This window comes from Podarcis filfolensis, assembly GCF_964270895.1.
Source record: "Podarcis filfolensis genome assembly, chromosome: 1".
NCBI classification, from domain to species: Eukaryota; Metazoa; Chordata; class Lepidosauria; order Squamata; family Lacertidae; genus Podarcis; species Podarcis filfolensis.
The window spans coordinates 115,302,353-115,327,722 of NC_139604.1; the positions used below are offsets into that span (position 1 = coordinate 115,302,353).

The 25,370-nt window shown below is 40.1% G+C and overlaps 1 protein-coding gene and 2 long non-coding RNA genes across 4 annotated transcripts in view; 1 reads left to right on the forward strand and 2 right to left on the reverse strand.

Annotated features, from left to right (window-relative positions):
* LOC310766217 overlaps nucleotides 1-25,370 on the reverse strand; it is a 195,960-nt gene that overhangs the window by 167,558 nt on the left and 3,032 nt on the right. The gene's annotated exons all lie outside the window — the stretch shown is intronic.
* The window catches only part of PPP4R4 (protein phosphatase 4 regulatory subunit 4), a 75,971-nt gene that overhangs the window by 10,761 nt on the left and 39,840 nt on the right, over nucleotides 1-25,370 (forward strand). For both annotated transcript variants that reach the window (XM_083612318.1, XM_083612317.1), the window contains exon 3: nucleotides 18,083-18,185. In XM_083612318.1, coding sequence (XP_083468444.1) covers nucleotides 18,083-18,185 — 103 coding nt within the window. The remainder of the gene's footprint in view (nucleotides 1-18,082; nucleotides 18,186-25,370) is intronic.
* Nucleotides 2,511-9,402, reverse strand: LOC310766974. The gene is made up of 3 exons (XR_014550555.1): nucleotides 7,746-9,402; nucleotides 5,358-7,271; nucleotides 2,511-5,139 (listed from the first exon to the last, which is right to left on the reverse strand). It is a non-coding gene; the product is annotated as an uncharacterized lncRNA (long non-coding RNA).

A 25,370-nucleotide genomic window follows, 5' to 3' on the forward strand; every position in this document is an offset into this window, starting at 1 on the left:
AGCCCTGTCCCTGTGTGTGACATTAAGATACACATAAAGAAATAAAACACAGCAATCTTAATTTTGGAAAATGGTGAATTACAATAAAATGCAGTAAAACTGACAGTTAAGTTAGTAGGTGAAACGATTTTGTTAGCTGAGCTCAGAATACTGGAATTTTAGTGTATAAAAGTGATGAGAGGCCCCGATCCAGAGAAAATTAGTTACCAAGAGTTCCACTGAAATCAAGGAAATGTTGGTAGTAACTCACTTAAGTCTCCCTGATTTCAACATCATTCTAGATTCAGGTAGGTAGCCATGTTGGTCTGACGCAGTCGAAATAAATTAAATTAAAAAATTGTCCAGTAGCCACCTTAGAGACCAACTAAGTTTGTTATGGGTATAAGCTTTCGTGTGCATGCTTCTTCAGATGCACTTGAAAAAATCAATTTTTTATTGATTTAAACATGGCTTAGGCAAGGATCTGTTCCAGGATATATATGTCTGTGTAAAAATGAAGTTCCAAAAATGATAAATTAGATATTTGTTTCATTAATTATTTGAGTGTGTGTATGCCAACCTAGCAGTTCGAAAGCACGTCAAAAGTGCAAGTAGATAAATAGGTACCGCTCCGGCGGGAAGGTAAATGGCGTTTCCATGCGCTGCTCTGGTTCACCAGAAGTGGCCTAGTCATGCTGGCCACATGACCCGAAAGCTGTACACCGGCTCCCTCGGCCAGTAAAGCAAGATGAGTGCCGCAACCCCAGAGTTGGCCACGACTGGACCTAAAGGTCAGGGGTCCCTTTACCTTTATGATCTACATATATGAAACCTTTCCAGTGGCTTAAATGAGACCTGGGCCTATTCAGTAAATAACCACTTACCACCATTTTTTCATTGCTGTGTTAATATAAGTGCAGCACTTTTTAAAAAGCTGAGTATGAATCAGCTGTGGCAAGAAAGCAAAGTCACCTTAAATGATTCATTCATGCTGTAAGAAAGCTGTCTGTGATCTATGGCTAACTCCTAATAAAAAAGAAAACATGGCAGCTTAGTTGATATGGTGTAGCTGTTACTTCTGAGAACCTGATCCTGGGCAATGGAGATGGTTCAAAAGGCTGAAATAATGTGGGTGGGAAGGGGATCCTAAACTTAACTAGTGATCCCCTTATTTAGCTAAGGTTCAGAAAAGTGGCAACTCAGAGAATGGGAGGACAATAAGACATTAAAATGGTCCTGTCAGGTGGTATTTTGGGAAGAACTGAGGGAATGGTGCTCTTTGACTTTGTCAGAAGGTAGCAGACGTTATCAACAGTTTATTTTTTGATAAATAAAAGCACACACATAAACATGAAATAGCTAATATTTGGAATAGGCTCAAAATATTCTGTAACTTGAACGTCTTCATTTGAGGAGAGCATGGAACAGGGTGTGTGTATGTGGCCTGAGTAGGGGTGTGGCTTGGGAAAGAGGCCTGAAGAGTTTTTTGAGAGCTGAAGGGCCACATTCAGTCCCTGGTCCTGAGGTTTCTTACCAATGTTTTTGAAAATCCTTAAAGAAGTTGCACCAGTTTACATCACTTTAAATTAAGATTTGAGTCATGAACATACATGTTTTCAGTGTTGAAGATTTAAATGAACAAATTGTCGTTCCAAAAATGTAGATTGTGTGAAACTTTGTAAAGTTTGGCATACAGGGAAGTACGGTGTCGTTGTTTCATCATAGTATTCATTTACATTAACCTCACTCATATTGAATGAACTACAGATCATTCCACTTTAGGCAGATTTTGTGATAATCATTTGTGAAGTAATCACATGGCACCTTCACCAGCTACTACAGTTTGCTTGGATCTAGTCAACCCATATTTGTAAGATGACAAAGCAGTGCTCATAAACTTTCTATCTTTGTACCATTCTACTGCACATAAGGGTGATGTGGAAAAAGTCAGATGTTGATGAAAGCAGATGCAAGTTTGCTGTATGTTGGTTTGTACAATTATAGCACAATCTGTGCATGCTGTTAGATCAGCTTGTTGGATATAAAATGGTTTCTTAAAATTATTCCCTCACGGTGACATAAAATGTGCAATTTTGTGGATTGCACATTTATCTGAAATATGACACACACAGCAGTGATTTATTCATACTTTTGCCTCTGCTGTACGTCACGCCTGAATCACAGTTTTCCCCATAACAGTATAAGCATGACAACTCAGGCCAAGCAATTTGAGGTACACAAAGTGCACCATTAAAATGCATTGCCCTAGCTGGAGCATTCCCTTCTTTGAAGTGCTGACCCATCTTTAACAGAGTTGTCAGGTTTGCATGTGCAGACTATGTTCACGAAAGAGTCCCATGTGTACTTGAAAATGCTCTGAGTCGCAGAGCTCTTGATTAGTGTGCATGAGTCCAACTGTAAATAGTTGCCAGCCTCTCATTCTTGTGTCCGTCTGTCATTCCACCTGGAGATCTCAAGCTGCTGCTTCTCCACTGGTGATGGTGGGGGTGGGCAGGGTGCCCACAGGCGTATGTGTGTGTTATAAACTGCTTAGAGATTCTGTTTGCATTCAAGCAGTATGTAAATTTTGTACATTATCACAAACCTAGCCTACTCTAGATACGCTTTTCACATTGATCTGCAGACAGCTCCATTCATGATAGCATTTTATACCTCAGTGGAACTTTTGCAGGCAAAAACTGTAGGACATGATGGAACACTAAATGTTACATTGTATTATCCAGCAGTGCTGCACCTCATGACCAAGATATTTCTGTAATGTTTACCTGCAAGCAAATACTGCAAGATTCCTCACAATGTTTATTAATAGATTCCTCAATGTAGGTTCTACCTCTTTCATTGCTTCTTGTACAGTGGGGCTGAGGGAATTGATGAATTGGGGTGGGGGCTTTAATTATTACATTTCTTTTTTATTTTATTTTACAGCAAACTTTATAAAAGAAAGAAAAAGTGATGAAAGGGATAGGTCATTAAAGCCTTATCAAGAGTTGAAGATAATCAAAGGATATTAATTACATGGAACAGGAAGCAATAAAATGAGAAGACCCTACAAGCAGGAAGCTTCTAAAGGCCTAGAAGCTTCACTAGTGTAGATCATATTACCCTATTGTATTATCAGCCACCTTGTGGAGTAAGTAGGTTAAGGACCAGTGCCTGATTCAAGGTCACAATTGAGTGAGGATTTGAATTCTGACTTTCCTGGTCCAAGTCCAGCACTATGTTTGCTATACAGTGGTACCTCGGGTTAAGAACTTAATTCGTTCTAGAGGTCCATTCTTAACCTGAAACTGTTCTCAGCCTGAGGTACCACTTTAGCTAATGGGGCCTCCTGCTGTTGCCACGCACGATTTCTGTTCTCATCCTGAAGCAAAGTTCTTAACCCAAGGTACTATTTCTGGGTTAGCGGAGTCTGTAACCTGAAGCGTCTGTAACCTGAAGCGTCTGTAACCCGAGGTACCACTGTACTGGCTTTCAGAATGTTTAAAACATGAGATCTCCATCCCTTACCTGTAGTTCAAAGCGGTACAATCCAGGAAGTTCTGCAGTGTGTGCTATTTTTGCATGTTTGAATCTTTAGAACTTTGCTGATTACGATTGCGTGTACATTCCAGGTATCGTACCCACTGTCCATGACCTTATCCTACATTAATTTAGCGGAAGGTCCAAGTAGAGTCTAAAAACTTAGAACTATATGCACAATTAGGGTCCTTTCCTTTTTGAGGGCACCTGATAATGCAGAGAGAGACTACACAAGTGCAAGTTGTAAACTTGTAGACTTTATCCTTACCTTCCCCTGAATATGGAGATCAAGAGGGGGGATGGTGCATCCCTTTCCTTCCATTTAATGTGTGAAAAGGGCTTCTAGCTTCAAAGTCATGAGCGGAAGGATGAACACCCACACAAGCTTGTTGGTGATTTCCAATTACTTCTTCAGTAAGAAGGAAACAGCATGTCAACTTGCCATTAAGGAAATGCTTTCCACTATTTCTAGTACTGTGTAGCTAAAGCTTTTCTAGACGGGAGATATATTTCCTTATGTTTATAGCATTTCCTTAATTTTAAGATTGTGAGTGGGGGAGTTTTCTGTTGGCAAACAGCAATTAAAGCTTGAACTTGGTGAAATAAACTCCGAAAAAGAAAGAAAGAGGTTACCGGCATACACTTGATTTGGCAATGTCTCAAAATAGCCATTTGTCTGAATTATTCCATTCTTGCTGGCAGTTCTTTCGTTAGAAAACAAAGGAATAAGAAACTTGGATTGAGCAAGCTGATCTTGGTAAACAAGGTTACTATGATACATAGCTACAGTAGCATGCAGCCAATTCTTGTTTTTATTTAATCATAGTTAAACAACAGTGGGCTAATCATGTTGACTATCTAATGGTAAATTAAATAAACCATTGAAATGTAAGGACTCCCTTCTTTAAAACAGAAGTAGTAGGAAACCTGTGTAGAATTAGCCCATTAAATAATTCAGACACAAGCTTTGTGGCAGGTAAAGGCCAGTTTGTAACTAGATATCTTAATGAGAACAGCAGCAAATTAAACTAAGTGTATAGAGTGCGTTAGTTTTGGTTCCAGACAACTGAGACAGACAATGTAAGTAAGGTGAGATCTTTTGTTCTAAAGGTCTTCTAGCTGTCGAAGTGGGAGGTGGACTTTCCCAGCAAGGTGTGGAGAGTTGCCAGAGTGGCTTCAGATTTCTTTTATTTTTTTATTGACATGAACAACTTAAAAAACAACAACAATCAAAGCATAATAAAACATTAAAAGTTCATAATGGGTAAAAAATAAAGAAGAAGCAGCAGCTTGCAAAAGCCCAGTTCCCAAAGCCTTGTGAATAGTAGTGGTGATATTAATATAAAAACAGTAACAACAACACCTTTTCACCTGTCTCTCTGAAAGGAGACACGTGAGTCCGACAAATGGGCTTCCCAGGCTCTGGGGGCCACTATTGAGAAACAAGGATGTCTTTTGACCTCCCTCAGTGTCTCACTTGGGCCAAGTCAGACAAACAGAAATGATGAGATTCTTCTTTTAGGCTTTGTGTTTTTACTACAGCACCATTAGTGCATACTGTCATTTACAGAGTACAGTGGTACCTCAGGTTAAGAACTTAATTCGTTCTGGAGGTCTGTCCTTAACATAATAATAATAATAATTTATTATTTGTACCCCGCCCATCTGGCTGGGTTTCCCCAGCCACTCTGGGCGGCTTCCACAGAAACCAAAATACACTAAAATCACACATTAAAAACTTCCCTGAACAGGGCTGCCTTAAGATGTCTTCTGAATGTCAGGTAGTTGTTTATCGCTTTGACATCTGATGGGAGGGCTTTCCACAGGGCGGGCGCCACTACCTGAAACTGTTCTTAACCTGAAGCACCACTTTAGCTAATGGGGCCTCCTGCTACTGCCATGCCGCCGGAGCACAATTTCTGTTCTCATCCTGAAACAAAGTTCTTAACCCGAGGTACTATTTCTGGGTTAGCGGAGTCTGTAATCTGAAGCGTATGTAACCTGAAGCGTATGTAACCCAAGGTACCACTGTATCATAAACCTAGCAACTCCCCTATGAGGAAAGATTACACTGTTTGGGGCTTTTAAGTTTAGAAAAAAGGTAATGCTTGTTTTTATATGAGGAGGTGCTCATTTATGCCACCAGACACCCACAGCTAGAAGAGCTGCATGGTGTGCTATTTCTGCACATTTTAAATGGCTGCTGTCCTCCTGCCAATCTGTTTACCTGGGGCCAAGTGTGAACTGTGTCAGAGGAATAGTATGGGCTCCGCGCCTTCCTGTTGGGGAGGCTCAAATTGTCCTAGGGAGACTCACTGTATGAAAAGTTCTGTTTTGTAAAACCATATTGAGGAAAGAGTGAATTGAGTTAAGACCTTAATAGACATTGTAGATTGCTATAGCACCCTGTGGCTTGGTTAAATAACACAGCAAGCCTACCCCACCTTCTTTGTCCAGTATATGTAGATTGCAGTTTGGTGCTTGCAGGAGTATTATGGCATTGTGTAAACAAAGGTTGAAATGTGACTAGCACCTGCTTTCCATTGCGCAGAATGTTCTAAGATGCTTATAGACCGATAATTTCTTGAGTGTTAGGTATGCCTGCTCAGATTGCCATGAACTCAAAAACTTATGTTGACCCCTGTATTGATCTCTGCTAGCCATAACAGACTGGGGATAAGTGGAATTAATGTAGGCAGCACAGGGGGAAGGGGAAAAAAAAGGTTATTGTGCAATTGCCCCATGCTAGCTGGAACTTTTTTCCTGGCACCTTTCACTGGTTTTCAGGTTGAGGCCTGGGAATTTCCTATCCACAGAAATGGGGTGGGGGGACATCTTTGGAGAACCTCTGATAGAGCATGCAGTATTGGACAAGATGGACTAATGGTCATGTGTGTGTGTGTGTGTGTGTGTGTGTGTGTGTGTGTTTCTGCTTGCTCGCATAAGCGCATGTCCCCCCCCCCCAATATCTCAGATTCATATTTTCGTATAACAGACAACACATTTTTCTTCTGCATAAAATGTTTCCTTTATATGATGAAATAAGACTGTACCTGTATTATTATTATTATTCATATGCAAATCTTCTGTGGGTGTTTCTAATCTCTTTGTGTAGAGAATGTAAGCACAATCAGAAGTGGCAACTATGCCCAAAGCGATGTCAAACTTGTAACGTTGTAATCTCTTAAAATTTTGATAACAAAATGCTAACAACAGATTAGTAACAATTCACACTGGTTGAAACTGATGTTATAACTCTCTGCTATCAGTACTGAAATTAGCAGTTGGGTTGCTGCCACAAAGGCAATGATATGTATCTGCAGTTCTTTTTTGTCTTGGCAACTAGTGCACTTTGGAGATGGAGAACTGAAAACCTGGAAGGGAAGTTGATGTTGACTAATCACTGATGCCATATGCTGAGTCTTCTCAGATAATGGGTGAATGAATATTAGACATATCATGTCTTAAAGAATGTGGTTCTTGAATTCTAATAGGTGAAACAAAGAGGATAGTAGCAATGATTATTCAAAGAACATGGTATCATTGAAGAGGTTGTACATAAAGTACAGTAAACCCCAACACGCCCAATTCAATTTCTATAATAGCTCTTGATATTGTTACAGGCTGCTCCAATCTTTGTCAACTGGTGTGAGATTCCAGGGGTCTTGGCACTCAGCCAGGTTTGTGGTTCCTTTAGAAATTAGGCACAGCAGACACTGCAGTGTCTTTATGAAATATGGTTTATTTACAACCTGCATCTAGATGGAGAGAGATCCCAGCATTCACATCTCAAGAGGGGCTTGCTTCCTGTAGGAGCACAGCAATGGATTTCAAGGACAGAAAAAAAGCCATCCTCTGTGACTCTTTGTTCCAGCCTGTCATTCCCAGCTCACATGAAGTTCAGCCTCTCCTACTCCTTCTCGACTCCAAGAACCTTTCCCCAGCCTACATAATTGAAAATTGAAATCCTAAACCTGGCCTTTGCATGCTACCATTGGCCTTTGCTTCTGCTACTCACTTGGAGCCGTGGGCGGGGGGGGGGGGGGGCAGGCTCCACTCCTCTGTTGACAGTATTTGCATTGCTAGTTGTTCTTAATGGCCCAGTACTCTGCTCTCTCTGTTTCTTGCTAATGGCCCATCTTCAAAACTGTTTTGGCCCACTGCTAGATTCAGTGTCTGTCAGTTTCCCTTAATACTCCAAGCATTGATTTATTCCTGTCATTTACTAAATCTAAGATTTAGTAAAAATCTTAAAAAGCAAAAAAGCCTCATAGCAATATATACACATGAGAGGGTAAGCTAAGGGTCTTTGCCACAACAGGGTGCTTGCTGGAGACTTCACATGATGTGATTCTCATATGTTCAACTCCTGGGCTACTGCAGTGGTTAGAAATTCAGTAGAGTGTCAGCCGGGGAATGGATATCATATACCATACTTTTCTGTGTATAAGATGAGCATTTTTTATTAAAAAATTATGTCCAAAATTGGGTGTCTTCTTATACATGGATAGTGCATATTTGGAAGTTGGGATTGGTTTGTGTCATGAGCCGAAAATTGTTAAGTTGGTTTTTAGCATGTTATTGGTGTCTGTGACAAGGGCTGTTGTTGATTGGCTGTCACTGCAGCACTAGGGTGGGTGATTGGCGGCTTCTGGTGTTGTGGGGACAGACGATAGGTGGCCTTTGTGACATGTGCGAGTGGTAGCGTAGGTCAGGCGGGTGAGCGATTTTTGACAATTCCCCCTAAAAAAAGCTGAACAACTTTTGGCCACCTCCCCCCAAAAGCGCAACAACTCAGGGCAATCTCCCCCCCCCATTTTCTTAATTTTGCGTCCCCAAAAATAGGGGGCATCTTATACGCAGGGGCATCACGGAAAAATAATATGTTAAGTATGGTACGGTATTACGTTAAGAATTGGAATGATAACCTAAGGAAGAGGAATTGTGGCGGGAGGAAAGAGATGCTTTAGAAGTGGTTGTGGGCCTTATCAAGCATTGGAGAGTAATATTTTACATACTTTCAGCAAAACATTTCCTTTGAAGACAGTAGGACATTCTGGATCCCTTGCCCTGCGTTTTACCTTTCATTTATTGTTCATTGCCACAAGAACATAAGCAGAGCCCTTCTGGATCAGAGTATCCATTTAGCTCAGCATTTCAATTGAAACACTACTCTGACCTGAAAACCAAAGCAGGCAAACAGTGAGCACAGTCATGCTTTTGATTTGTACAAGAGATTTCTTTTTTTAAGTACAGAAGGAGCCCATTGTGCTAATTTCAAAGCTGTTTCTTCAAAAGAAGTCTTCACCTGTTCTTGAAGTCTCTAGTTTTTCTTTGTAACATAGCCAGACATTTTCACACATTTGTGGTTTGACTTCCATAAGTATTCATATCCACATTACCGGTAGTTCTAAAACCTGGCTATTAGTTTATGTTCCTGGATGAGCTTCCACCACTTTTGGTTTAACCACTTGACCCTTTGTGGTGATCATTGTAGCCTCTATGTTGTTTTACAGTGGATGTGAATCACAGTAAGTGTTTTGTATATGAAAAAACCATAATACGAATCAGTATGAGGCATTTGTAGCTTGACACCATTGGTACAAACTGAATGGAACAAATAAATGTCCAACTTTTGCTATTCTTGCCATTTGCATTTTGCAGTCACAAGTGATTGACCTGGTAAGAAGGAATTTGATTGTGTTTAATACTTTGTTCATAGCTATGTGAATTAAATAAACTGGATATGAAATGTACATTATGACTCAAATGCTTCTAGTTGTCCAAAAACTTTTCTGTTGTGTAATCTGCTGAATCACCATTAGCAAGCTACAGTGTCTGTGAATTTGAGCCTTTATTTGCAAAAAACCCAAAAAACAAAAACAGAACCACTAGTTGCTGATATTATGGAGCAAAGCTAAGTTTTCATCAGTGTCAGATATCCGAAGGAAAGATATGCTTGCTTTATTTAACCATGACCTTCCTAATACTTTTTAGAATTTAATGAGAACTTATAAGCTGCTTCCTATATTAGTTTCCAAACCAGAGTATGGGAACAGAAATATAGAGCTTGTTCCAGTTGAACATAGGCACAGTGCATGGATATATGCAGAAGAGTCCTAGTGGCCTTATTCCTTGTTTTCCTACCAATGTGAGAGTGTTAAGTTGAATAGCAGAGAAAAGGAGATTTATACATGTGTTTTGTTTCCCATGAGTTACTTGTGCTCCAGAGCATAAAAACCTCCATATGTGTGTGCTATGCTTGTCCTTGACTGAATCCATAATATCAGGGGAAGCTTACTGCAATCTGGGCTTCCCAACACATATATCTCTTAACAGCGCAGACATTTATACTGATTTATAGTTCTGATGGTTATTAGTGTGTTTGTGTAGTTCTGTATTGCAGCTTATGTATTGTACCCCACCCAGACCTCTGATGAAGGCTGTACATATGACTACAAATATCTATGTATTTAACCCAAATACTATTTGGGCAAAATAACTTGGTGATGCATTTGTATACATTTCCCTTAATTAAAATTCACACTGTGTAGTATGTGTGTGTGTGACTTCACATGCCTCGTATCTCTATGCATTGTTGGTGTGAGCATCTACTCTTGGGTTTTCATTTATTTCTGCAGCAGAGTTCTTTTTACAGAAAAGTTTTCCTGCACCTTCTACTTCTTTACAGCAGCAGCAGCAGCAGCATTCCAGCTATCTCTTAGTGAAATTCCCATTACAGTCATACCTTGGGTTACAGATGCTTCAGGTTGCGTTTTTTCGGGTTACGGACCCGCTGAAACCCCGAAGTACCAGAACAGGTTACTTCTGGGTTTCGGCGGCCGTGCATGCACAGAAGCGCTAAATCGCACTTTGCGCATGCTCAGAAGCGCTGAATCACAACCCGCGCATGCGCAGACGCGGCACTGCGGGTTGCAAAAGCTGTGGGTTGTGAACATGCCTCCCGCATGGATCACGTTCGCAGGCCGAGCGTCCACTGTACAGGAATAAACACCATTTGGCTCAGAGTCTTTATTATTTACAAAACTTTACATTGGTCATCAGTAAAGAACAAAACAAATAAAGAAACATAATCTTTTCCTCCTTTTAGCCATCCGGCCAGAGACCTAACGCTGACTCATTCACATTCTCATTCTCATTTACGCTGACCCCAACTTAGTTGATCTCATGCCCTGATAAGGACACCTGTTCCTGGGGAAATTTTTCGTTGCCTAGCAACTTGTTCAAGGCCATTTACAAGTTTCTTCTAGAATATTCCAACAGCCCTCCTGACTTGAAATTCTGCCTTGAACACCTGGTATTCTCCCCCCTCCTTTTATTCAGTAAGTCCCAATTCCATAGTCAGCATTTGAAATTTTACAGCAGTCAAATGCTTTGTAAAAATATCTGTAGTCATAAGCTCTGTGGAACAATACCTGAGCTTGAGCCACACTTTAAAAATGCAATATTTCACATGTGCATAGAATATATCTAAGTGTTTTGTTTTAGGTAGTATCTGGGTTAGCAGAGTCTGTAACCTGAAGTGTATGTAACCTGAAGCATATGTAACCCGAGGTACCGCTGTATGATGAATGGTTCCTTTAAGGTATCTTAAAACACGTTTCATTGCATTCCAATCTTGCTGTGTTGGCTTGGACATTTTTCTGCTAAGTATGTCAGTTGCATTTGATATGTCAGGCCTGGATATGTTTGCTAAATAACGCAAACTTCCAGTTACACTTCTGTATTTGTCAATATCCTCAAATTCTTTTTCATCATCTTGCTTTTAATATTCTAGAGTCATTGGAGTAGCAACTGGATTACAATTCTCCATGCCATTTGACTCCAGCAGAGCCTGAATTTTACTACTTGGGCTAATCAGAAAAGAGCCTGATTCATCTCTGTCTATTTGCATGCCTAGGTAATTTGCCTGTAATCTGTTAGAAGTTAGATTTTTCTATTTTACCTTATCCAGTCAGCTGTTCCAACCAGTAAGAGCTCACAAGCTGGGTGTTGCTCAGTGGTTAATAAATAAAAAAGGAGAAGACAAACAAGCAAGTCAACATTATTCTAGAAAAGAACACAATATGTATTACAGTGTTCCTTTACCCTTTGAGTCTGAAAATTTTAAAGTACAGTCGTACCTTGGTTTTCAAACAGCTTAGTTCTCAAATGTTTTGGCTCCCGGTTTGCAAACTATTTTTGGAAGCCGAACGTCCAGTGGGGATTCTGCAGCTTCAAATTGGCTGCAGGAGCTTCCTGCAGCCAATCAGAAGCCATGCTTTGGTTTCCAAACATTTTGGAAGTTGAACGGACTTCCAGAACTGATTCTGTTTGACTTCCAAGGTACGACTGTATTGTAAATTGATCTTGATTTTCTTGTTTTATCTATTTGTACACCACTTTCTTGTTGTTGATGATGATGATGATACAATAAAGTGGTGTACAATTTTTATGAAATAAATAAAATCAGCTGGACTCCAACTTAGTCTATATGAGTGGATCCCTTAGAACTTACCTTTAGAGATGATGGAAAGTTGACTGAAACCACCAGCCATTATTGTTGAGAAGGCAGTTCTGGATGAATTCTGTCTCTAGTATTTTTATCTGTCCAATCCCTGACCCACTGACCAAGTTTATATGGCATGTTAAACTTTAGTGAAATGTGCAGAAGCAAGAAGGAGTTGCCATGAGCCTTAGTCTCTTGTGGTCCCCCTCGCTTTTCTCTTACAGCCAGAAGGAAGACTTCAGTAGGCTTTTGCTTTGCTGAATCTTGCTTTCCTTTGTCCTGTGCATCACAGCTTGTGGTTTATAATGAATCTTGGTTAATTTAACAACCCATGGTTCAAAGTTTACTTGTTTTGAAACTGAGCTTCTTATATGCCCAGATGACAAAACAAGCTGAGATTTGGGGAAAGTGGTGTGTGTGTGTGTGTGTGTGTGTGTGTGTTGGGAAGCTGTTGAAGTCCTCTTCCTGGCTACCTGGTTGGAGGCTTGTGCTGGCTCCTTCCATACCATGCACATTTCACTGGATGCTAAGTTGCACCCTAGCCTGTTTTGTAATACAGGTTTAACAGTTGTTGATGTAGGTCTGACTGTATATAAATTTAAATCTCCCATTGGTCAGTGGGAAAGAAAATCAAGGGGTAGCCACTAACAAGTTGTGCCATCAGTCGAGATCTAACCATGGACGGAAGGAGTATTGGGTATGACACATGTGTGCTCCTCTCCTGTGCTGCCCATGACCCATCTATGTTTCTGCCCTGTTTTGCCTTGCATATATGTTTGGTGGTGGAGCCGCTCAGCCAGCAGAACGACTCTGCTAGCATATCTGTAACTGTGGTGTCATATCTTGTATTCCTCTAGTGTAGGGTTTCCCAAATTTCGGTCTCCAGCTGGTTTTGGACTACAGTTCCCACCATCCCTGACCACTGGTCCTGTTAGTTAGGGATGATGGGAGTGGTAGTCCAAAAACAGCTGGAGACCTAAGTTTGGGAAACGCTGCAAGTGTATTGGGGGTTCTGGCAAATGCTAAAACCTTCTTGACCAGTGGTTCTTGAGAATCTGTACCTCGTGTCATGCACGCGGCTGATTAAATTATTGTTTCTTTGCATATGAGTAGAAACAATAGTTCTGAAGCAAAAATTATACTTTCTTTTTAGGACTTCTGAGTAGACTTGGCAAGGATTGTCTGAGCCCTAACAAAGATGATTGATTGGTTGTGCCCATGTTTTGGAAGAAAATGGGTTTTTAAAGTTGGTATTGGTCACGGGGACTTGCTTGATGCTAAAGACAGTTCCCTAAATATATCTTGAGTTGGAGGATCACGGTTAAGATGCACACTTGAGTTGCATGAAATCTGTAATTTGCATATCTTTCTCATGAATATGCAAGTTCCTGTTCTGTGAACGCCTTGTACTAATTCTGTCGCACTCTGATAATAGTAACCTTTAATTGTGAAAAGCTTTCAGTAACTCATGGAAATTTTTACTATGTGGGTCAGAATATTGAGTGCTAATAATTTGTGGTGAATTTGGGCTCCATTTTATCTTGAGGTTTCTTATTTAAGTAAGTCACATATTTAAATGTATCTTTTAAATCACAAGGGATTAGGAGCTTGCTATTTATATTTTATCTATAACAATAGTGAACTGAATCCTTATGAAGTCTGAATGGCCCTATCCATCAACGAGAGGGAGGTGTCAGCATAAGAGGGAGGTATCAAAGGTTTGCAGAAGTACAAAAAACCACATGCACAACCCTTTAGAAAAAGGCCCAAAGTGGTGGAGGACGTGAAAGACAGCTCAGTGAGGACTGACCATGCTTAGTGGGCTTAGGACGGTAGTGAAATGGAGTATCCTGCAAAAGGGCATGAACATTTCTTGCTGAACAGGAGCACTCCAAACCACAACACTTTGTTGCCATTCTTACGTGTATTAACTCAACATAAATATTAAAACCTTGACAGATGGAGCTCTGTAGCTAAATGTGACTCTGGTTATTATGATTTGTGGAATTGTTCTATTTTAAATTTATTTTATCTTATATTTCTGCATTGTTTATCCTTTTTTTGTACATCATTTTGGAATTTCTCCATATGTTAAAGCAGTTTATATATATTTTAACACAAATAATCATACTGCTGTTGTCAGGATTCCAATGAGCTTTCAGGTTGTTCAAAAGTTATTTGGAAGACTGCAAAGAATATATATTGCCCCCAGCCATGTGAAATGACTTTTTGATATACTGTGGAGAGTCTTGTCATTTCTATTCTTTGTCCCCCTATGTTTCATGATGCGCAGCTTGAACAGATTAGGGCCCACTGAATTCAACTGGAGTTGCTCCCAAGTAATTTAAGAATTGCAGCCTTACTATTTCTGAGGCATGCATCCAAAACTGTTAATAGATCTGCTTATCCACTTAGTAATGGTGATAAGAAAGCTTTCTAAATATGTTTCTGAAGGCAAGGCATTGAGAGAAGCTCATATTCAGAGTTTGCATCAGTCATTATCTTGAAGTCTATTTGAGCAGAACGCTCTGCCTTGACTTTAGAAACATAGTGCTAGAACTTGTCCAACTGTGCAGATCTTCCTACTGGAATCAAAGAGTGTAGATATTTTGCAGTCTTGTATATAACAGCACAAAAGGTAACACCCAACCCTGCCATTCCGCTAGCAGAGCAAATTTCATCTTGAACAATGCAAAGTTAACTTGGTAACCCCCACTCAAGTTGCAATAAGACATACAAGCAAGGCAAACATCCCCATAATATATACAAGCACTCTAGGACTATAGTTCAGTCTTTTTCACAGGCTCCATCAACAGTCTTAAGGGAGCCCCAAGGTTGGTAAAAGTTATTTAGGGGGCTTGGCACCCATTCCCCAAAATGCCTAAGAGGACAGACTGTAGTCTGTAGCCACAGGATACTGACTTAGTGTTGCCATTGGGGTTTTTTTGTAGTTGGGGTGATGACAAACTAACTGGGTGGAAGCTGGGAATGGGATGAAGCTGGGAATGGGATGAAGCTGGGAATGGGATGAAGCGCTGAAATCCTGAGCAACAGCATTGAGCACTGCAACATTTTGTTGCAGGACCTGCTTGTTTGTAATCTAATATCACAATATACATAGCTTAACTTCTATAGAAAAAAATTGAAAATGTAGAAATGATTTTCCCTCCATGAAAACCTTAGCATTGTGAAATTTGTTCACACAATGGCAGAATAGTTAAGTTGACTTTAAGTTTTGGGAGAGCTTTCCTGTGGTTAGTGCTTTTAATAAAATGACAGTTTCTAGACAATGCTGAATTTGCAGCAACCCCTGATTGAAATAAAAAGTGTGTGTGTGTATTTTGATGCATCTTACAGTGTTAAAACTGCTGGAGTGACCACAATATGATTGATGGTTTTAATTCAGAATCGCTAAAGAGCAGAGGATCACCAATTTTGCTATTTCAGTAGAAATAAAAGAAAAAATCTTCCACAGTTGGAAAATTACAGCTTGTGTAGGTGTTAAAAACCCTCTGCTTCTCATTTTAAATTGACAGCAAGCCAGCCACTTGGAGCTTTTTTTTTTTAAAGGAAAGGCCTCATTTTTCTTTAGAATTGCATATAATCACACCACTTTTTTGCGTTAACATACAGTTTACACAAATGCTGGCTTCCTCTTTGTGCCAAAATGAACGAATCTCTTCCCATCCCCCCTGCCACATCATTTTATTGGTTAACTTCATGGAAAAGGATTCACATATATGTATTTATTATAGTATAGCATGTTAACGTGTGATGAAGATTTTTTTTAAAGCAGGATTCATATGAAAAAGATTTATCTAGTACAGAATTAAAAACTTCCCCTAAAGACAAATCTTGGAAGCAATTCAAAACTTTGCTATAGTTTGAGAGACTGACGCTGTGTACTTAACATTTCCATCTGGACCCTTTTATTTTTTAAAATATGTGTGAATTTATTAACAGAAACATGAACATGTGAAAGTGCCTTATACTGAGTCAGATAGTTACTGCATCTGGGCATACTGTCTTCAAGGTTTCAGACAGATGTGTTTTCTAGTAACGCTATCTGAATTCCTTTTAACCATATATGTTGTGGTTTGAATCTAGAACGTTGTGCATTCAATTTTGAGTTTTTGTTATGTGCCTCTTTCAACTACAAATAAGCAATGAGCTTATTCTTATGTTCCTTATCTTTCTTCCCTCCCCAGCCCTTCAAAAGGACCCCAGTTGAATATCCCTAAAGTTTTCATAACAGATGTTATATTATTCAAGGATAATGATTCCCCAGTATGAGAGTTGTCTAATACATATATATACATATACCTATCTTTCTATCTATTAGTTAAATTAGTGAAATCCAATATTCTTCATAATAGCCTGCCTTATTACTGAAGAAACCCATTCTGATTGTATGTCAGGATGTAGATTGGAGTCCGTAACTGAATGTTGGTTTTCATCTCAAATTTGTCTACTAAGGGTATTTCCTCAGCACTCAAGTTACAGTTTCCCCCATATATAGCATAAGGCTCAAGTGCCAGAACCAGCTATTGTGAGGCTCCTAAAATATCATCCCATGCTCATGTTATAAATTTGTCTCCTGCCCTGTATGTAGAGAAGCCCATGGATGAGAAGAGATTCTGGAAGGAGCAGGAGTAGGCAAAGGGGAAGGGCCGTAGCTCAGTGGTAGAGCATTTGCTCTGCATGCAGAAAGTGCTTGGTTCCATCCTTGGCATCTCCAGGTAGGGCTAGGAAGGGATTCCTTGTCTGAGACCCTGGAGAGGCACTCCCAGTCAGCACAGATTATACTAAGCTACATGGACCAATACTATAATTCAGTATTATGCAGCTGCCTATGTTCTGTTCCTATGTAAGCCATAGACAATCAAAAGCATACTAGCCACTCAGTCAGTAGCAAGTACTAGCCTGGAGGAGCTGGACTTTGGACAACTCCATGTTAACAGCTTGTTCCAACAAGGTCTGGAACCCAACTGAGCTGTTGTGGCAAGAATGGACAGCCTGCAGCCCTACAAATATTTCTGGACTCCAGCTCCCATATGGCCAGGAAGCATGGCCAGTGGTCACAGATGATGGGAGTTGCAGTCCCACAGCACTTGGAGAGCCACAGGTTCTCAATCCCTGCTTTATGGGGAGGAATATAGAAGGACCTTTTCCAGGTTCTGCTTCCTCTGGATGAAATGGTTGGTGGATGAAGGAAGAGTATCTTACGGTACTTTGAAAGCAGAGCTACAATAATTTGATTCCAAGCACTTAGCATCTTCACTCCTTTTGTTCACTGAGATCCAGCTCTGTGAGAAGTGAAATGACAAGGAACCTGGCAGAGGGCCTTCTTGGTAGTGGCACCAACCCTGTGGAATGCCCTCTCATCAGATGTCAAGGAGATAAGTAGCTATGAAACCTTTAGAAGGCATCCGAAGGCAGCCCTGTATAGGGAACTTTTAAATGTTTAATGTTTTATTATGTTTTTATATATCTTGGTAGTTGCTCAGAGTGACTGGGGCAACCCAGTCTGGTGGGTGGGGTACAGTTAATAATAACAACAAGAACAACTGGTTATTACAGATTACTCTTGCTTGTGGTTTCAGGGTTGAGATTACATTCTTACCAAGCCCCCTCAAGTTAGCAGTTGCTTTATTGGTGATGCAAAAATACTACTTGCTACACATCTGGAAATGATAAGACTTTCATTGGCTTGTAACAGTTTCTTGCCTCAGCTGCATGTTGCTTCTGTTTTGGTAAAGCAATTAAAATGGTGTTTTAAGGATACATTGTGACTTTACTGAATGCATTTCAATCACATCACATCGGAGGTAGAATGTTTTCGTTGTGTATTGTTATGCTACTTCTAGTTAATTAAATGAAGATTTGTGTTGCATGCACTTTTAAATTAAATTTCAAAGCGTTAAATACGTGTAATTTATGTATTGTAATGCTTAAACAAGAGAGATATGAGCAAAAGTTTTTTTGGTTTTTTTGTCTTTTGCTAAAGATGTTCTCATTGCAAAATACTTTAAAACAAATGTGTTTTTTTATAAGTTCTGGTCAGGATATCCAAGGAACAAGCGTGGTTGCAAGTCTTCCAGTTCTGATGCGACAGAATCCTGCAGAGACGCTAAGGAGAGTCCTGCCAAAAGTTAGAGTAAGTGTAGTATGCCTTACTTTGATTGTTGCTTTTTATCTTCTTTAAAATAATTGAATGCGACCCACATCCCATTCTTGCTAATGACAAAGCTCCCATTGATTTTAACAGTTGTGAATCAGACCTTCAATAAAGAAGGCAACAAAAGAAAACATGTTTTTCAGATTGAATAACATACTCCAATAGCACTGTATTGGTAACTCTTTATAATTAGTGTATTTGTATGAGATTTTAGTTATTTAACCATATATGGAAAATTAAAACTGCTAGCTATCCTGATGAGATGAATGCATGTTTATTGCATTATTCTGGGATATCAGTGCTATTGGTTTCCAATAGTTGTCTCCAGTCAATAATTTGTCTACTGGTTTATTTATGTATGCATTTAAGGCTTGCTTATACTATCCTGGGCTGAGGGCAGATTACAAAACATTTATATTTTATTTAACAAGGGAGTGACAGAGATAGGTTTTGACTCAAAAGGGCTTGCAATCACACACACACACACACACACACACAATGTTTTTGTTTGAAAACTTTAGACTTTTCACAAACCCTTAGGTATAATTTTAATTTCCTCCTCCAAAACCCTAAGCTTTCACCAAGAGAACTCCTTCCACCCAGTTCAAACACCTGCTCTTTCACTTACATGTTTTATGTGATCCAAAGAACCCATTATTTAAGGAGCTGTTCAGCTAGCTCTGGGCACTTAGTGTGGCCTTGGACTTGTCATTCTTGAACAATAGTGCTCCATGCTGTGTTGTAAGATGAAAAGGCCTATGGAACACGCAGAAGCTCTTTGGTACACCTAAAGTAGTGGAAGGGATTGCAGACAATAGTGCCTCTGTGTCCACTGCCTGTGCTAATGGAATCCTGTTGTAGCTTGGAAATGCTTGTATAAAATATGAAGTTGTTTGAGATCCATATTGGAAGCCATGGTCCAAGTGTCCTTCCCATCTGAGTTGAGGAAGGTGGAGACTGGTGACAGAGCAGCATCCCAAGGGACGCTTGAATGGTGCCTACCCTTCTAACTTTTGGGCACCAGATAAATACATTCGTGGGGGGGGGTTTGGAGCTTTTAATTAGATTTTTCTTTCGGTGCTGTTGTTTTTATTGTTTTCTGGTACGCCTATGAATTTCTACTTGTATACATTCTTAATCTTACTGTTTCCTTTCGGATTTTTTTCTCTCTAATTGGCTTTGTATGAACTAGTGTTTTATTTTTGTTGTGGCTGCTTTGGATATTTAGGATGTAATTCTTTACTGCAGCCTGACACTTGAGTTCCTAAAGGTTTAGACATGAGCCTTCCTATGCTGGTGGAATGCGGCCATGACTCAGTCATCGAAGCCATTCTGCTTATGACGTTGTGCTGTCAGAAAGGCTGAAATGGGATGGGAATGTGGGCAGCATGGCAAAGAAGCACACTTAATTTGTATCCTGCAAAATAAGTCTCCATCTCCATTGCAGAGCTAGAACCAAGAATTTTACTCCCGCTGATTTCAGAGTAAGGGGATTTTTTTTTTTTAGCCAACAATTAAAGATTTTGACTGTGCTGTATGTGTTGTTTCTTTGTTGTCAAGGATTGATAGACAGGGATCCATTTCCCCCACCCTAGTAGTGGAATATAGTGTTTTTAAAAAAATGTTTTTAGAAGTTTTTATTGTTTTTAAATACTTTATTTTTATTTTTAAATTGATTGCTTTGCTTCTTTGCTGACTGCTGCCATGACCTCCTTTTGGGAGGAAGCATGGGAGTGATGATGATGATGATGATGATGATACTACTAATAATAATTATGTATGACCTCAGGGGTGGGCAAGAGGCTTGATGGGCTCTAAGACAGTGAGCTCTCCTTTATCGACTCAGTCAGGTCCCCTGATTGGATGCTGCCAGGGTGTACGAGACAGTGAGCGGTGTTCAGAAGAGATGAGGGGGGAGAAAGACGGGTTGAGAGAAGAACTCCATGCCCTCCTGAGTCGGCCACTGGAGGTCGCTGCTGTCAGTGTGTTTCTGTGGCTGCCTTCATTGCATATCCTGGTCCCTGCTATTGGCTGCTTGCCAGAAAAGTGGCTCACGAACCCCTGAGTGTCTGATGACCCCTTGTCTGTTCCTGTGTGTATGTGTGCTCACGTGTGGTGCTTGTAAAACTGGTTGTGAGGAGCATTAGGGGATTCAAGCCCCTGTCTGTAGGGAGAGATGCATGGGGACTAGCAGTTGGGGGAACATCATTGTCTGCGCCACTGAGGCTGATGGAGTGGGGCGGACGTGGTGTTGTGCATGTTTTGTGTGTGGTGAAGCAGGTTGTGTGCCTTAGCCGCTTCATGTATGCTTACCATGTGGTGGACGCTGGCAGAATTTTCAGGGACGTTGTGGGTGTGTCTGTCATTGCTATGCTGTTTGTGTGTTTTCTGTGTTATGTGTTTTCACCTTGTCCCCTTGGGCCAAGCACACATGGATGCAGCGGCTGTTCCATCAGTGGAGTGGCAGCACAATATTCTATTAACGTAGAACTGCTCTGTCTATTTTCGCAGCCTCTTCAGTCTGACTTACAGGAAGCATTTCCCTTTTGTTTAAAGATTTGTTCCCTTAGATTTCCCTTTTGTTTAAAGAATTCTATTTTCTTTCTGTTACAAGTGTGACATCTACTGAAGGGTTCAGTTGTTGTTAGTTGTTAGGTATGTGGCCTTCTAGTAAGGAAGTAGTAGGAGTCCTAATGATAAATTGCCCCCTTTTAATTGGCTGAGCCATGTGTGGCATTTGAAATCTTGCCGACTGAAGTTCTGGAACACATCTGAACATTTGTTTGTTGGTTCTTCTTTCATTTAAGTTCTGAACAAAGTGGCAATTTTCTAATTTAGCCCAAGGGCTCTTTAATATATTTCCAGCATATTCCCATCCGCCTCTTTCTTCCTGCGTTTCCCTGAATTATTTGATAGACTTTAAAGGTCATCCATAATAGTGACTGTGGAGGCTTTGGGGGGAAACTGAAGAAACGGAAAGGGAGTAATAATTGTAAGTGCTTGCAAGAGCCTCAGACTATCATTGCTAATAATTTGGGCTAATCTTTTTCATGTTGTCATGGCTCTTATTCTTAGGTGGTCTGCAAGCTGAAAATTACGCTGGTTCACTTTTCTCTTTAAAATGACAAGATGAGAAGAAACCTTTGACTTATTAAAAATGTCAGCTTACTTGACTATAGTGTTGTGATATGGGTATCTTCTGACTTTTTACTGAAGGAAGAAGACATCTAAGAATAGCTTGACTGTGAGGTCTCTCTCAGCAGAGTAGGTAAAGAGTATTTTGAAACATACTTCCTGTTTGGGTACTATTTGGCCCTTGGGCTTCAGGCTCCCATGTAACCCTCCTCAACTCTCAGAGAAAAGGTACTGAGTGAGGGCAACCTTCTACCTTTAAATCATGAGTTCAAATAAATAGGAGGTTTCTCTGGTGCATTCTTTTGTCTTCTGCAAGCAACAAGATAAATGGGATAGGAAGTGTACAAGCCCAGAGATTATATTCAGAAAAACATGTGGGAGCTCAAATTTTGTAAGCCATCAAGGGTGTACACACTAAGTGTCCCTTCTTCAACCTTTTTGCACTCAGTTCTGCAGTAACAGCATTTTACAGAATGCAATTAGATTTCTCCAATTAGGAATCCTGATTATGCAGGGTAGGAGCAGGAGCCAGTCGAGTCATTGGGGGAAAGGCTTGTGTGGACAGGCATCTTTTCCCAACCCATTATATGCCCACATGTACTCTTTTGTTGCCTGGAGAGGGCTTAGGCCTGTTTCAGATCCTACTCTAAAAATAGCATCCTCATCCAAAGAAGACCTGGACAAGTGAAGTTTCTACTTCTTTGAGTTGCTGTTCATAGCAGTTGAATGTTATAATTTGAGATGACTATTGTTGCCATTAGTAGTATTGCACAAAGTTCAGGCTTGTTAGTAATTATTTATTTCACTACTGTGGCATCTAGATTTTTCAGAAGTATGTTAACATATTAATTTGCATTTATTTGAATATACTGTATAAGCTAATTCATTTTGAGATTTCAGGATAGCATACAAGCAATCATTGGGGGGGGGGATCTAAATATAACAAAATGGCTTAAAGCACAACATATTTTGCATTCTGTCATCCTTATCCAGCTCAGCTAACACAATCAGAAAGGTCTTATACTGCTTTCAAAATATTCACAGGTTTTCTGTAGGTAGTTTCACCATTTCTTAGAAAACTTTATTTCAGTGGAGTGGAAATGGTTCTTCAACACGTTTTTTAATAAACAGGATTCTTACTTTGCCTGGGAATGTGGTTGATAATTGGATAATCTTGCACTAATTATTATTTCACATCAGAAAACTAGCTGGTCAGCTGATGTGGAACTGCCAGGCAGTGACTTGTTGTTGGGTGCCGAATAGCAAGTAAATCCATGACTACTTTTGCCTCTCTTCTTAGATAGTATATCATTCTATTATGGCTGTAGTCCAACCTGCTCCTGTTGACATTATTTTGTCATATATCATGGCCTGAATAATGATTCTGCATATCAGCATGGGTGGGGACTTGGCAAAAGCAGCAATTATGCCTGCCCTGTGTATCCTTCCATGCTTTATGAATCATGGTTGGGCTACCATGAAACCCAAAACTCCTCAGTCTCCCAGCTCAGTGCAGTCTTCCTATTTCACTTGCAAATGGCAGTTAAAGAGCACTCAAGCCAGGAGACAAGAAATGAATTATTATTATTATTATTATTATTATTATTATTATTATTATTATTATTAAATTTGTATACCACCCTATACCTGCAGTTCTCAGGGTGGTTCACAGGATAAAATATGTGAAGTCCCATTTGTGATCATGTTTCAAACTAACGTTATAATAGTCTGACCTTATGTAGTCTGGTTCTAACCTCTTTCACATGAATAGGAAGTGGATCTGAGCTGCAGAAATGATTCAGTTGAGCCTTTCATCCCATCCTTGGCTCCCAGTCCTTTCCACCTGATTTTTTCATGACAGGATGCAGTGGGAAAGAGTGAAACGAACACCAAGACTTAGGGTTTCTTCCATAACTGGAACAGAAGCAAAGGGGGGGGGGCGCATCTTGCTACTTCCTCCAAGGTTGTCACCTTTGACAACTGTCTTATTTGTCTAATGGGCAAGCCAGCACTGTTCATTCTGAGTTTCTTGCTATTGCAAGCTAAGCAGCTGGTATGTGGGAGAAGATTGGAAGGAGATGCTTAGTATGCATTAAAAAAAGGACATGTAATGGTTTGCTCCCAGAATCTTGGGATTTATGCTGCTGTTTACAAGCTAGTTAAATGTAAACCATTCTGAGAAGATGGATTTAGACAGAGGAGTGGCTAATGGGCATGCTCTGACATCCTCAAATTACGGGTATAATAACAACACTGGTCCTCAAAACGTTCTTATCAAGGTGTGGCAATGTGATAAATACAGATTTTGTACTGTAACCTTTTGACTCCTGGCCTGTTACATATGTTCTAAATAATAGAATTTTAGTGTAAGGTCGATTGCTTTTGTTCTGGTAATGCCTTAGGGGTGTATCCAATGCTGCTCATGTATAAACAGAGCAGACTTCTGCTTATGCAATGGGACTTCACCTTCCACTCCTGCCTGCAGTCTGCTGTGTTCCCTCAAAATCTGCTCCAAATGATTGAAGGAATGCACTGGGACAGCTTTTGGTAGTGCAAGGGGGACTGCAGGGGAGAGCAGGGAAGTTAGGCTCCTCTTGTGTAATATTGGGTCCTTCCCATAGTTAATTTTCTTGCCAAAACTCAAAAGCCAAGTTGGCTTAGTGCTCAATATGTCTTGCAATCAGGAATGCAGCAAGTGTGCACATTACATGCAAGGATGATGCATTCTTTTATTTCAAAAAAACTGTATTTTCGAGGAGAAGGAAGTGAACATCTTTGTAAATCCTGATCACTAAGATCCTTTTGGGTCAACAAATGGAGCATTGCACTTATGGCAAGTTCAGTTTAAGTGCATGTGAGTTAGAGCTCAGTCTGCCCCATGGCCCAGCACAAGGTTTGGTTTAGTAACTTCACTCCTGTAGGTCACAGTTCCAAAGCTGCCATTGTTTATTTTGGGAACAGAGAACTGACCGTCATTTGAGAAGGCTTTTAGATATCATCTGTTGCCTTTCCCAAGCAGCAACCACTATTGCACGAATCCCCATGGGACCTTTCTTCTGGGTAGGCTCTGATACTTTTTAAAGACTGTGGCAGGCAGTCTGTTGATCATTGTGTTTATTTATATACCGCTTGATATTAAGGAAAGCTCCAAGTGGATTACAAAAATACTGAAATGAAATAATGAAATCAACAGTGGCCAAAAAGAAATAAAACATATCTAACTTTTACATGTCTCTATAGGCTTACCTAATCAAAAACATTTTAAGCAGGCACCAAAAAAGAGTACAGAGAAGATTCCTGCCTGATGTCAATAAGTTCCAAAGTGTAGGTGCTGGCACACCAAAATATTGATTTCTTAGAAGTATGGATCTAGTATTATATGCACCTATAACAGTTCCAGTTCTGCAGATCCAAGTAGTCGAGTGGGCATGAATGAGGTCAAGTGACCCTAGTCTGCTCATGCTCCTAATCTGCTGGTGCTTTCTTGCCTTTCTCCCCAATGTTCTGTCACTCTCAATTTGTTTTCCCACTACAAGATATCTGTGCCTTGTTCTATGGGATTCTAAGGGATGTTCTATGTTCTAAGGCATATTTAATGGCTTTCAAGGGCAAACCCTTAGTGAAAAATCAGAGAAACTTGGAATTGTAAAATATATTTGAATTACACTTATCATCCAGTAAAATGCTAAATATAGCTCTTTAATCAAGGCACACAGTCACTATGGTGAACATATATAAATCTTCCTCCTTAAACGTGAATAATTGATTTTCCTTATAGTTTTATGTTTCGTATGTGTAATTCTGGATTGACATTTCCATATTGAGCTGTCATGGTTGTCCATCTTGCATAGAGGAAATGACGTGCGCACGTTCTATTCACGCAACATCTGTCAGCACAATCTTTAAGCCAGGATGTTTCACTTGGATGTGAAGTGTTTCAGTTTTGTGCCATAAATTTCCACCTTGGTACAGCTCTTTCTATGTTTCAGAGTCATCAAGGAAAGTTGAAGCACTGCACCTTTTTTGTTC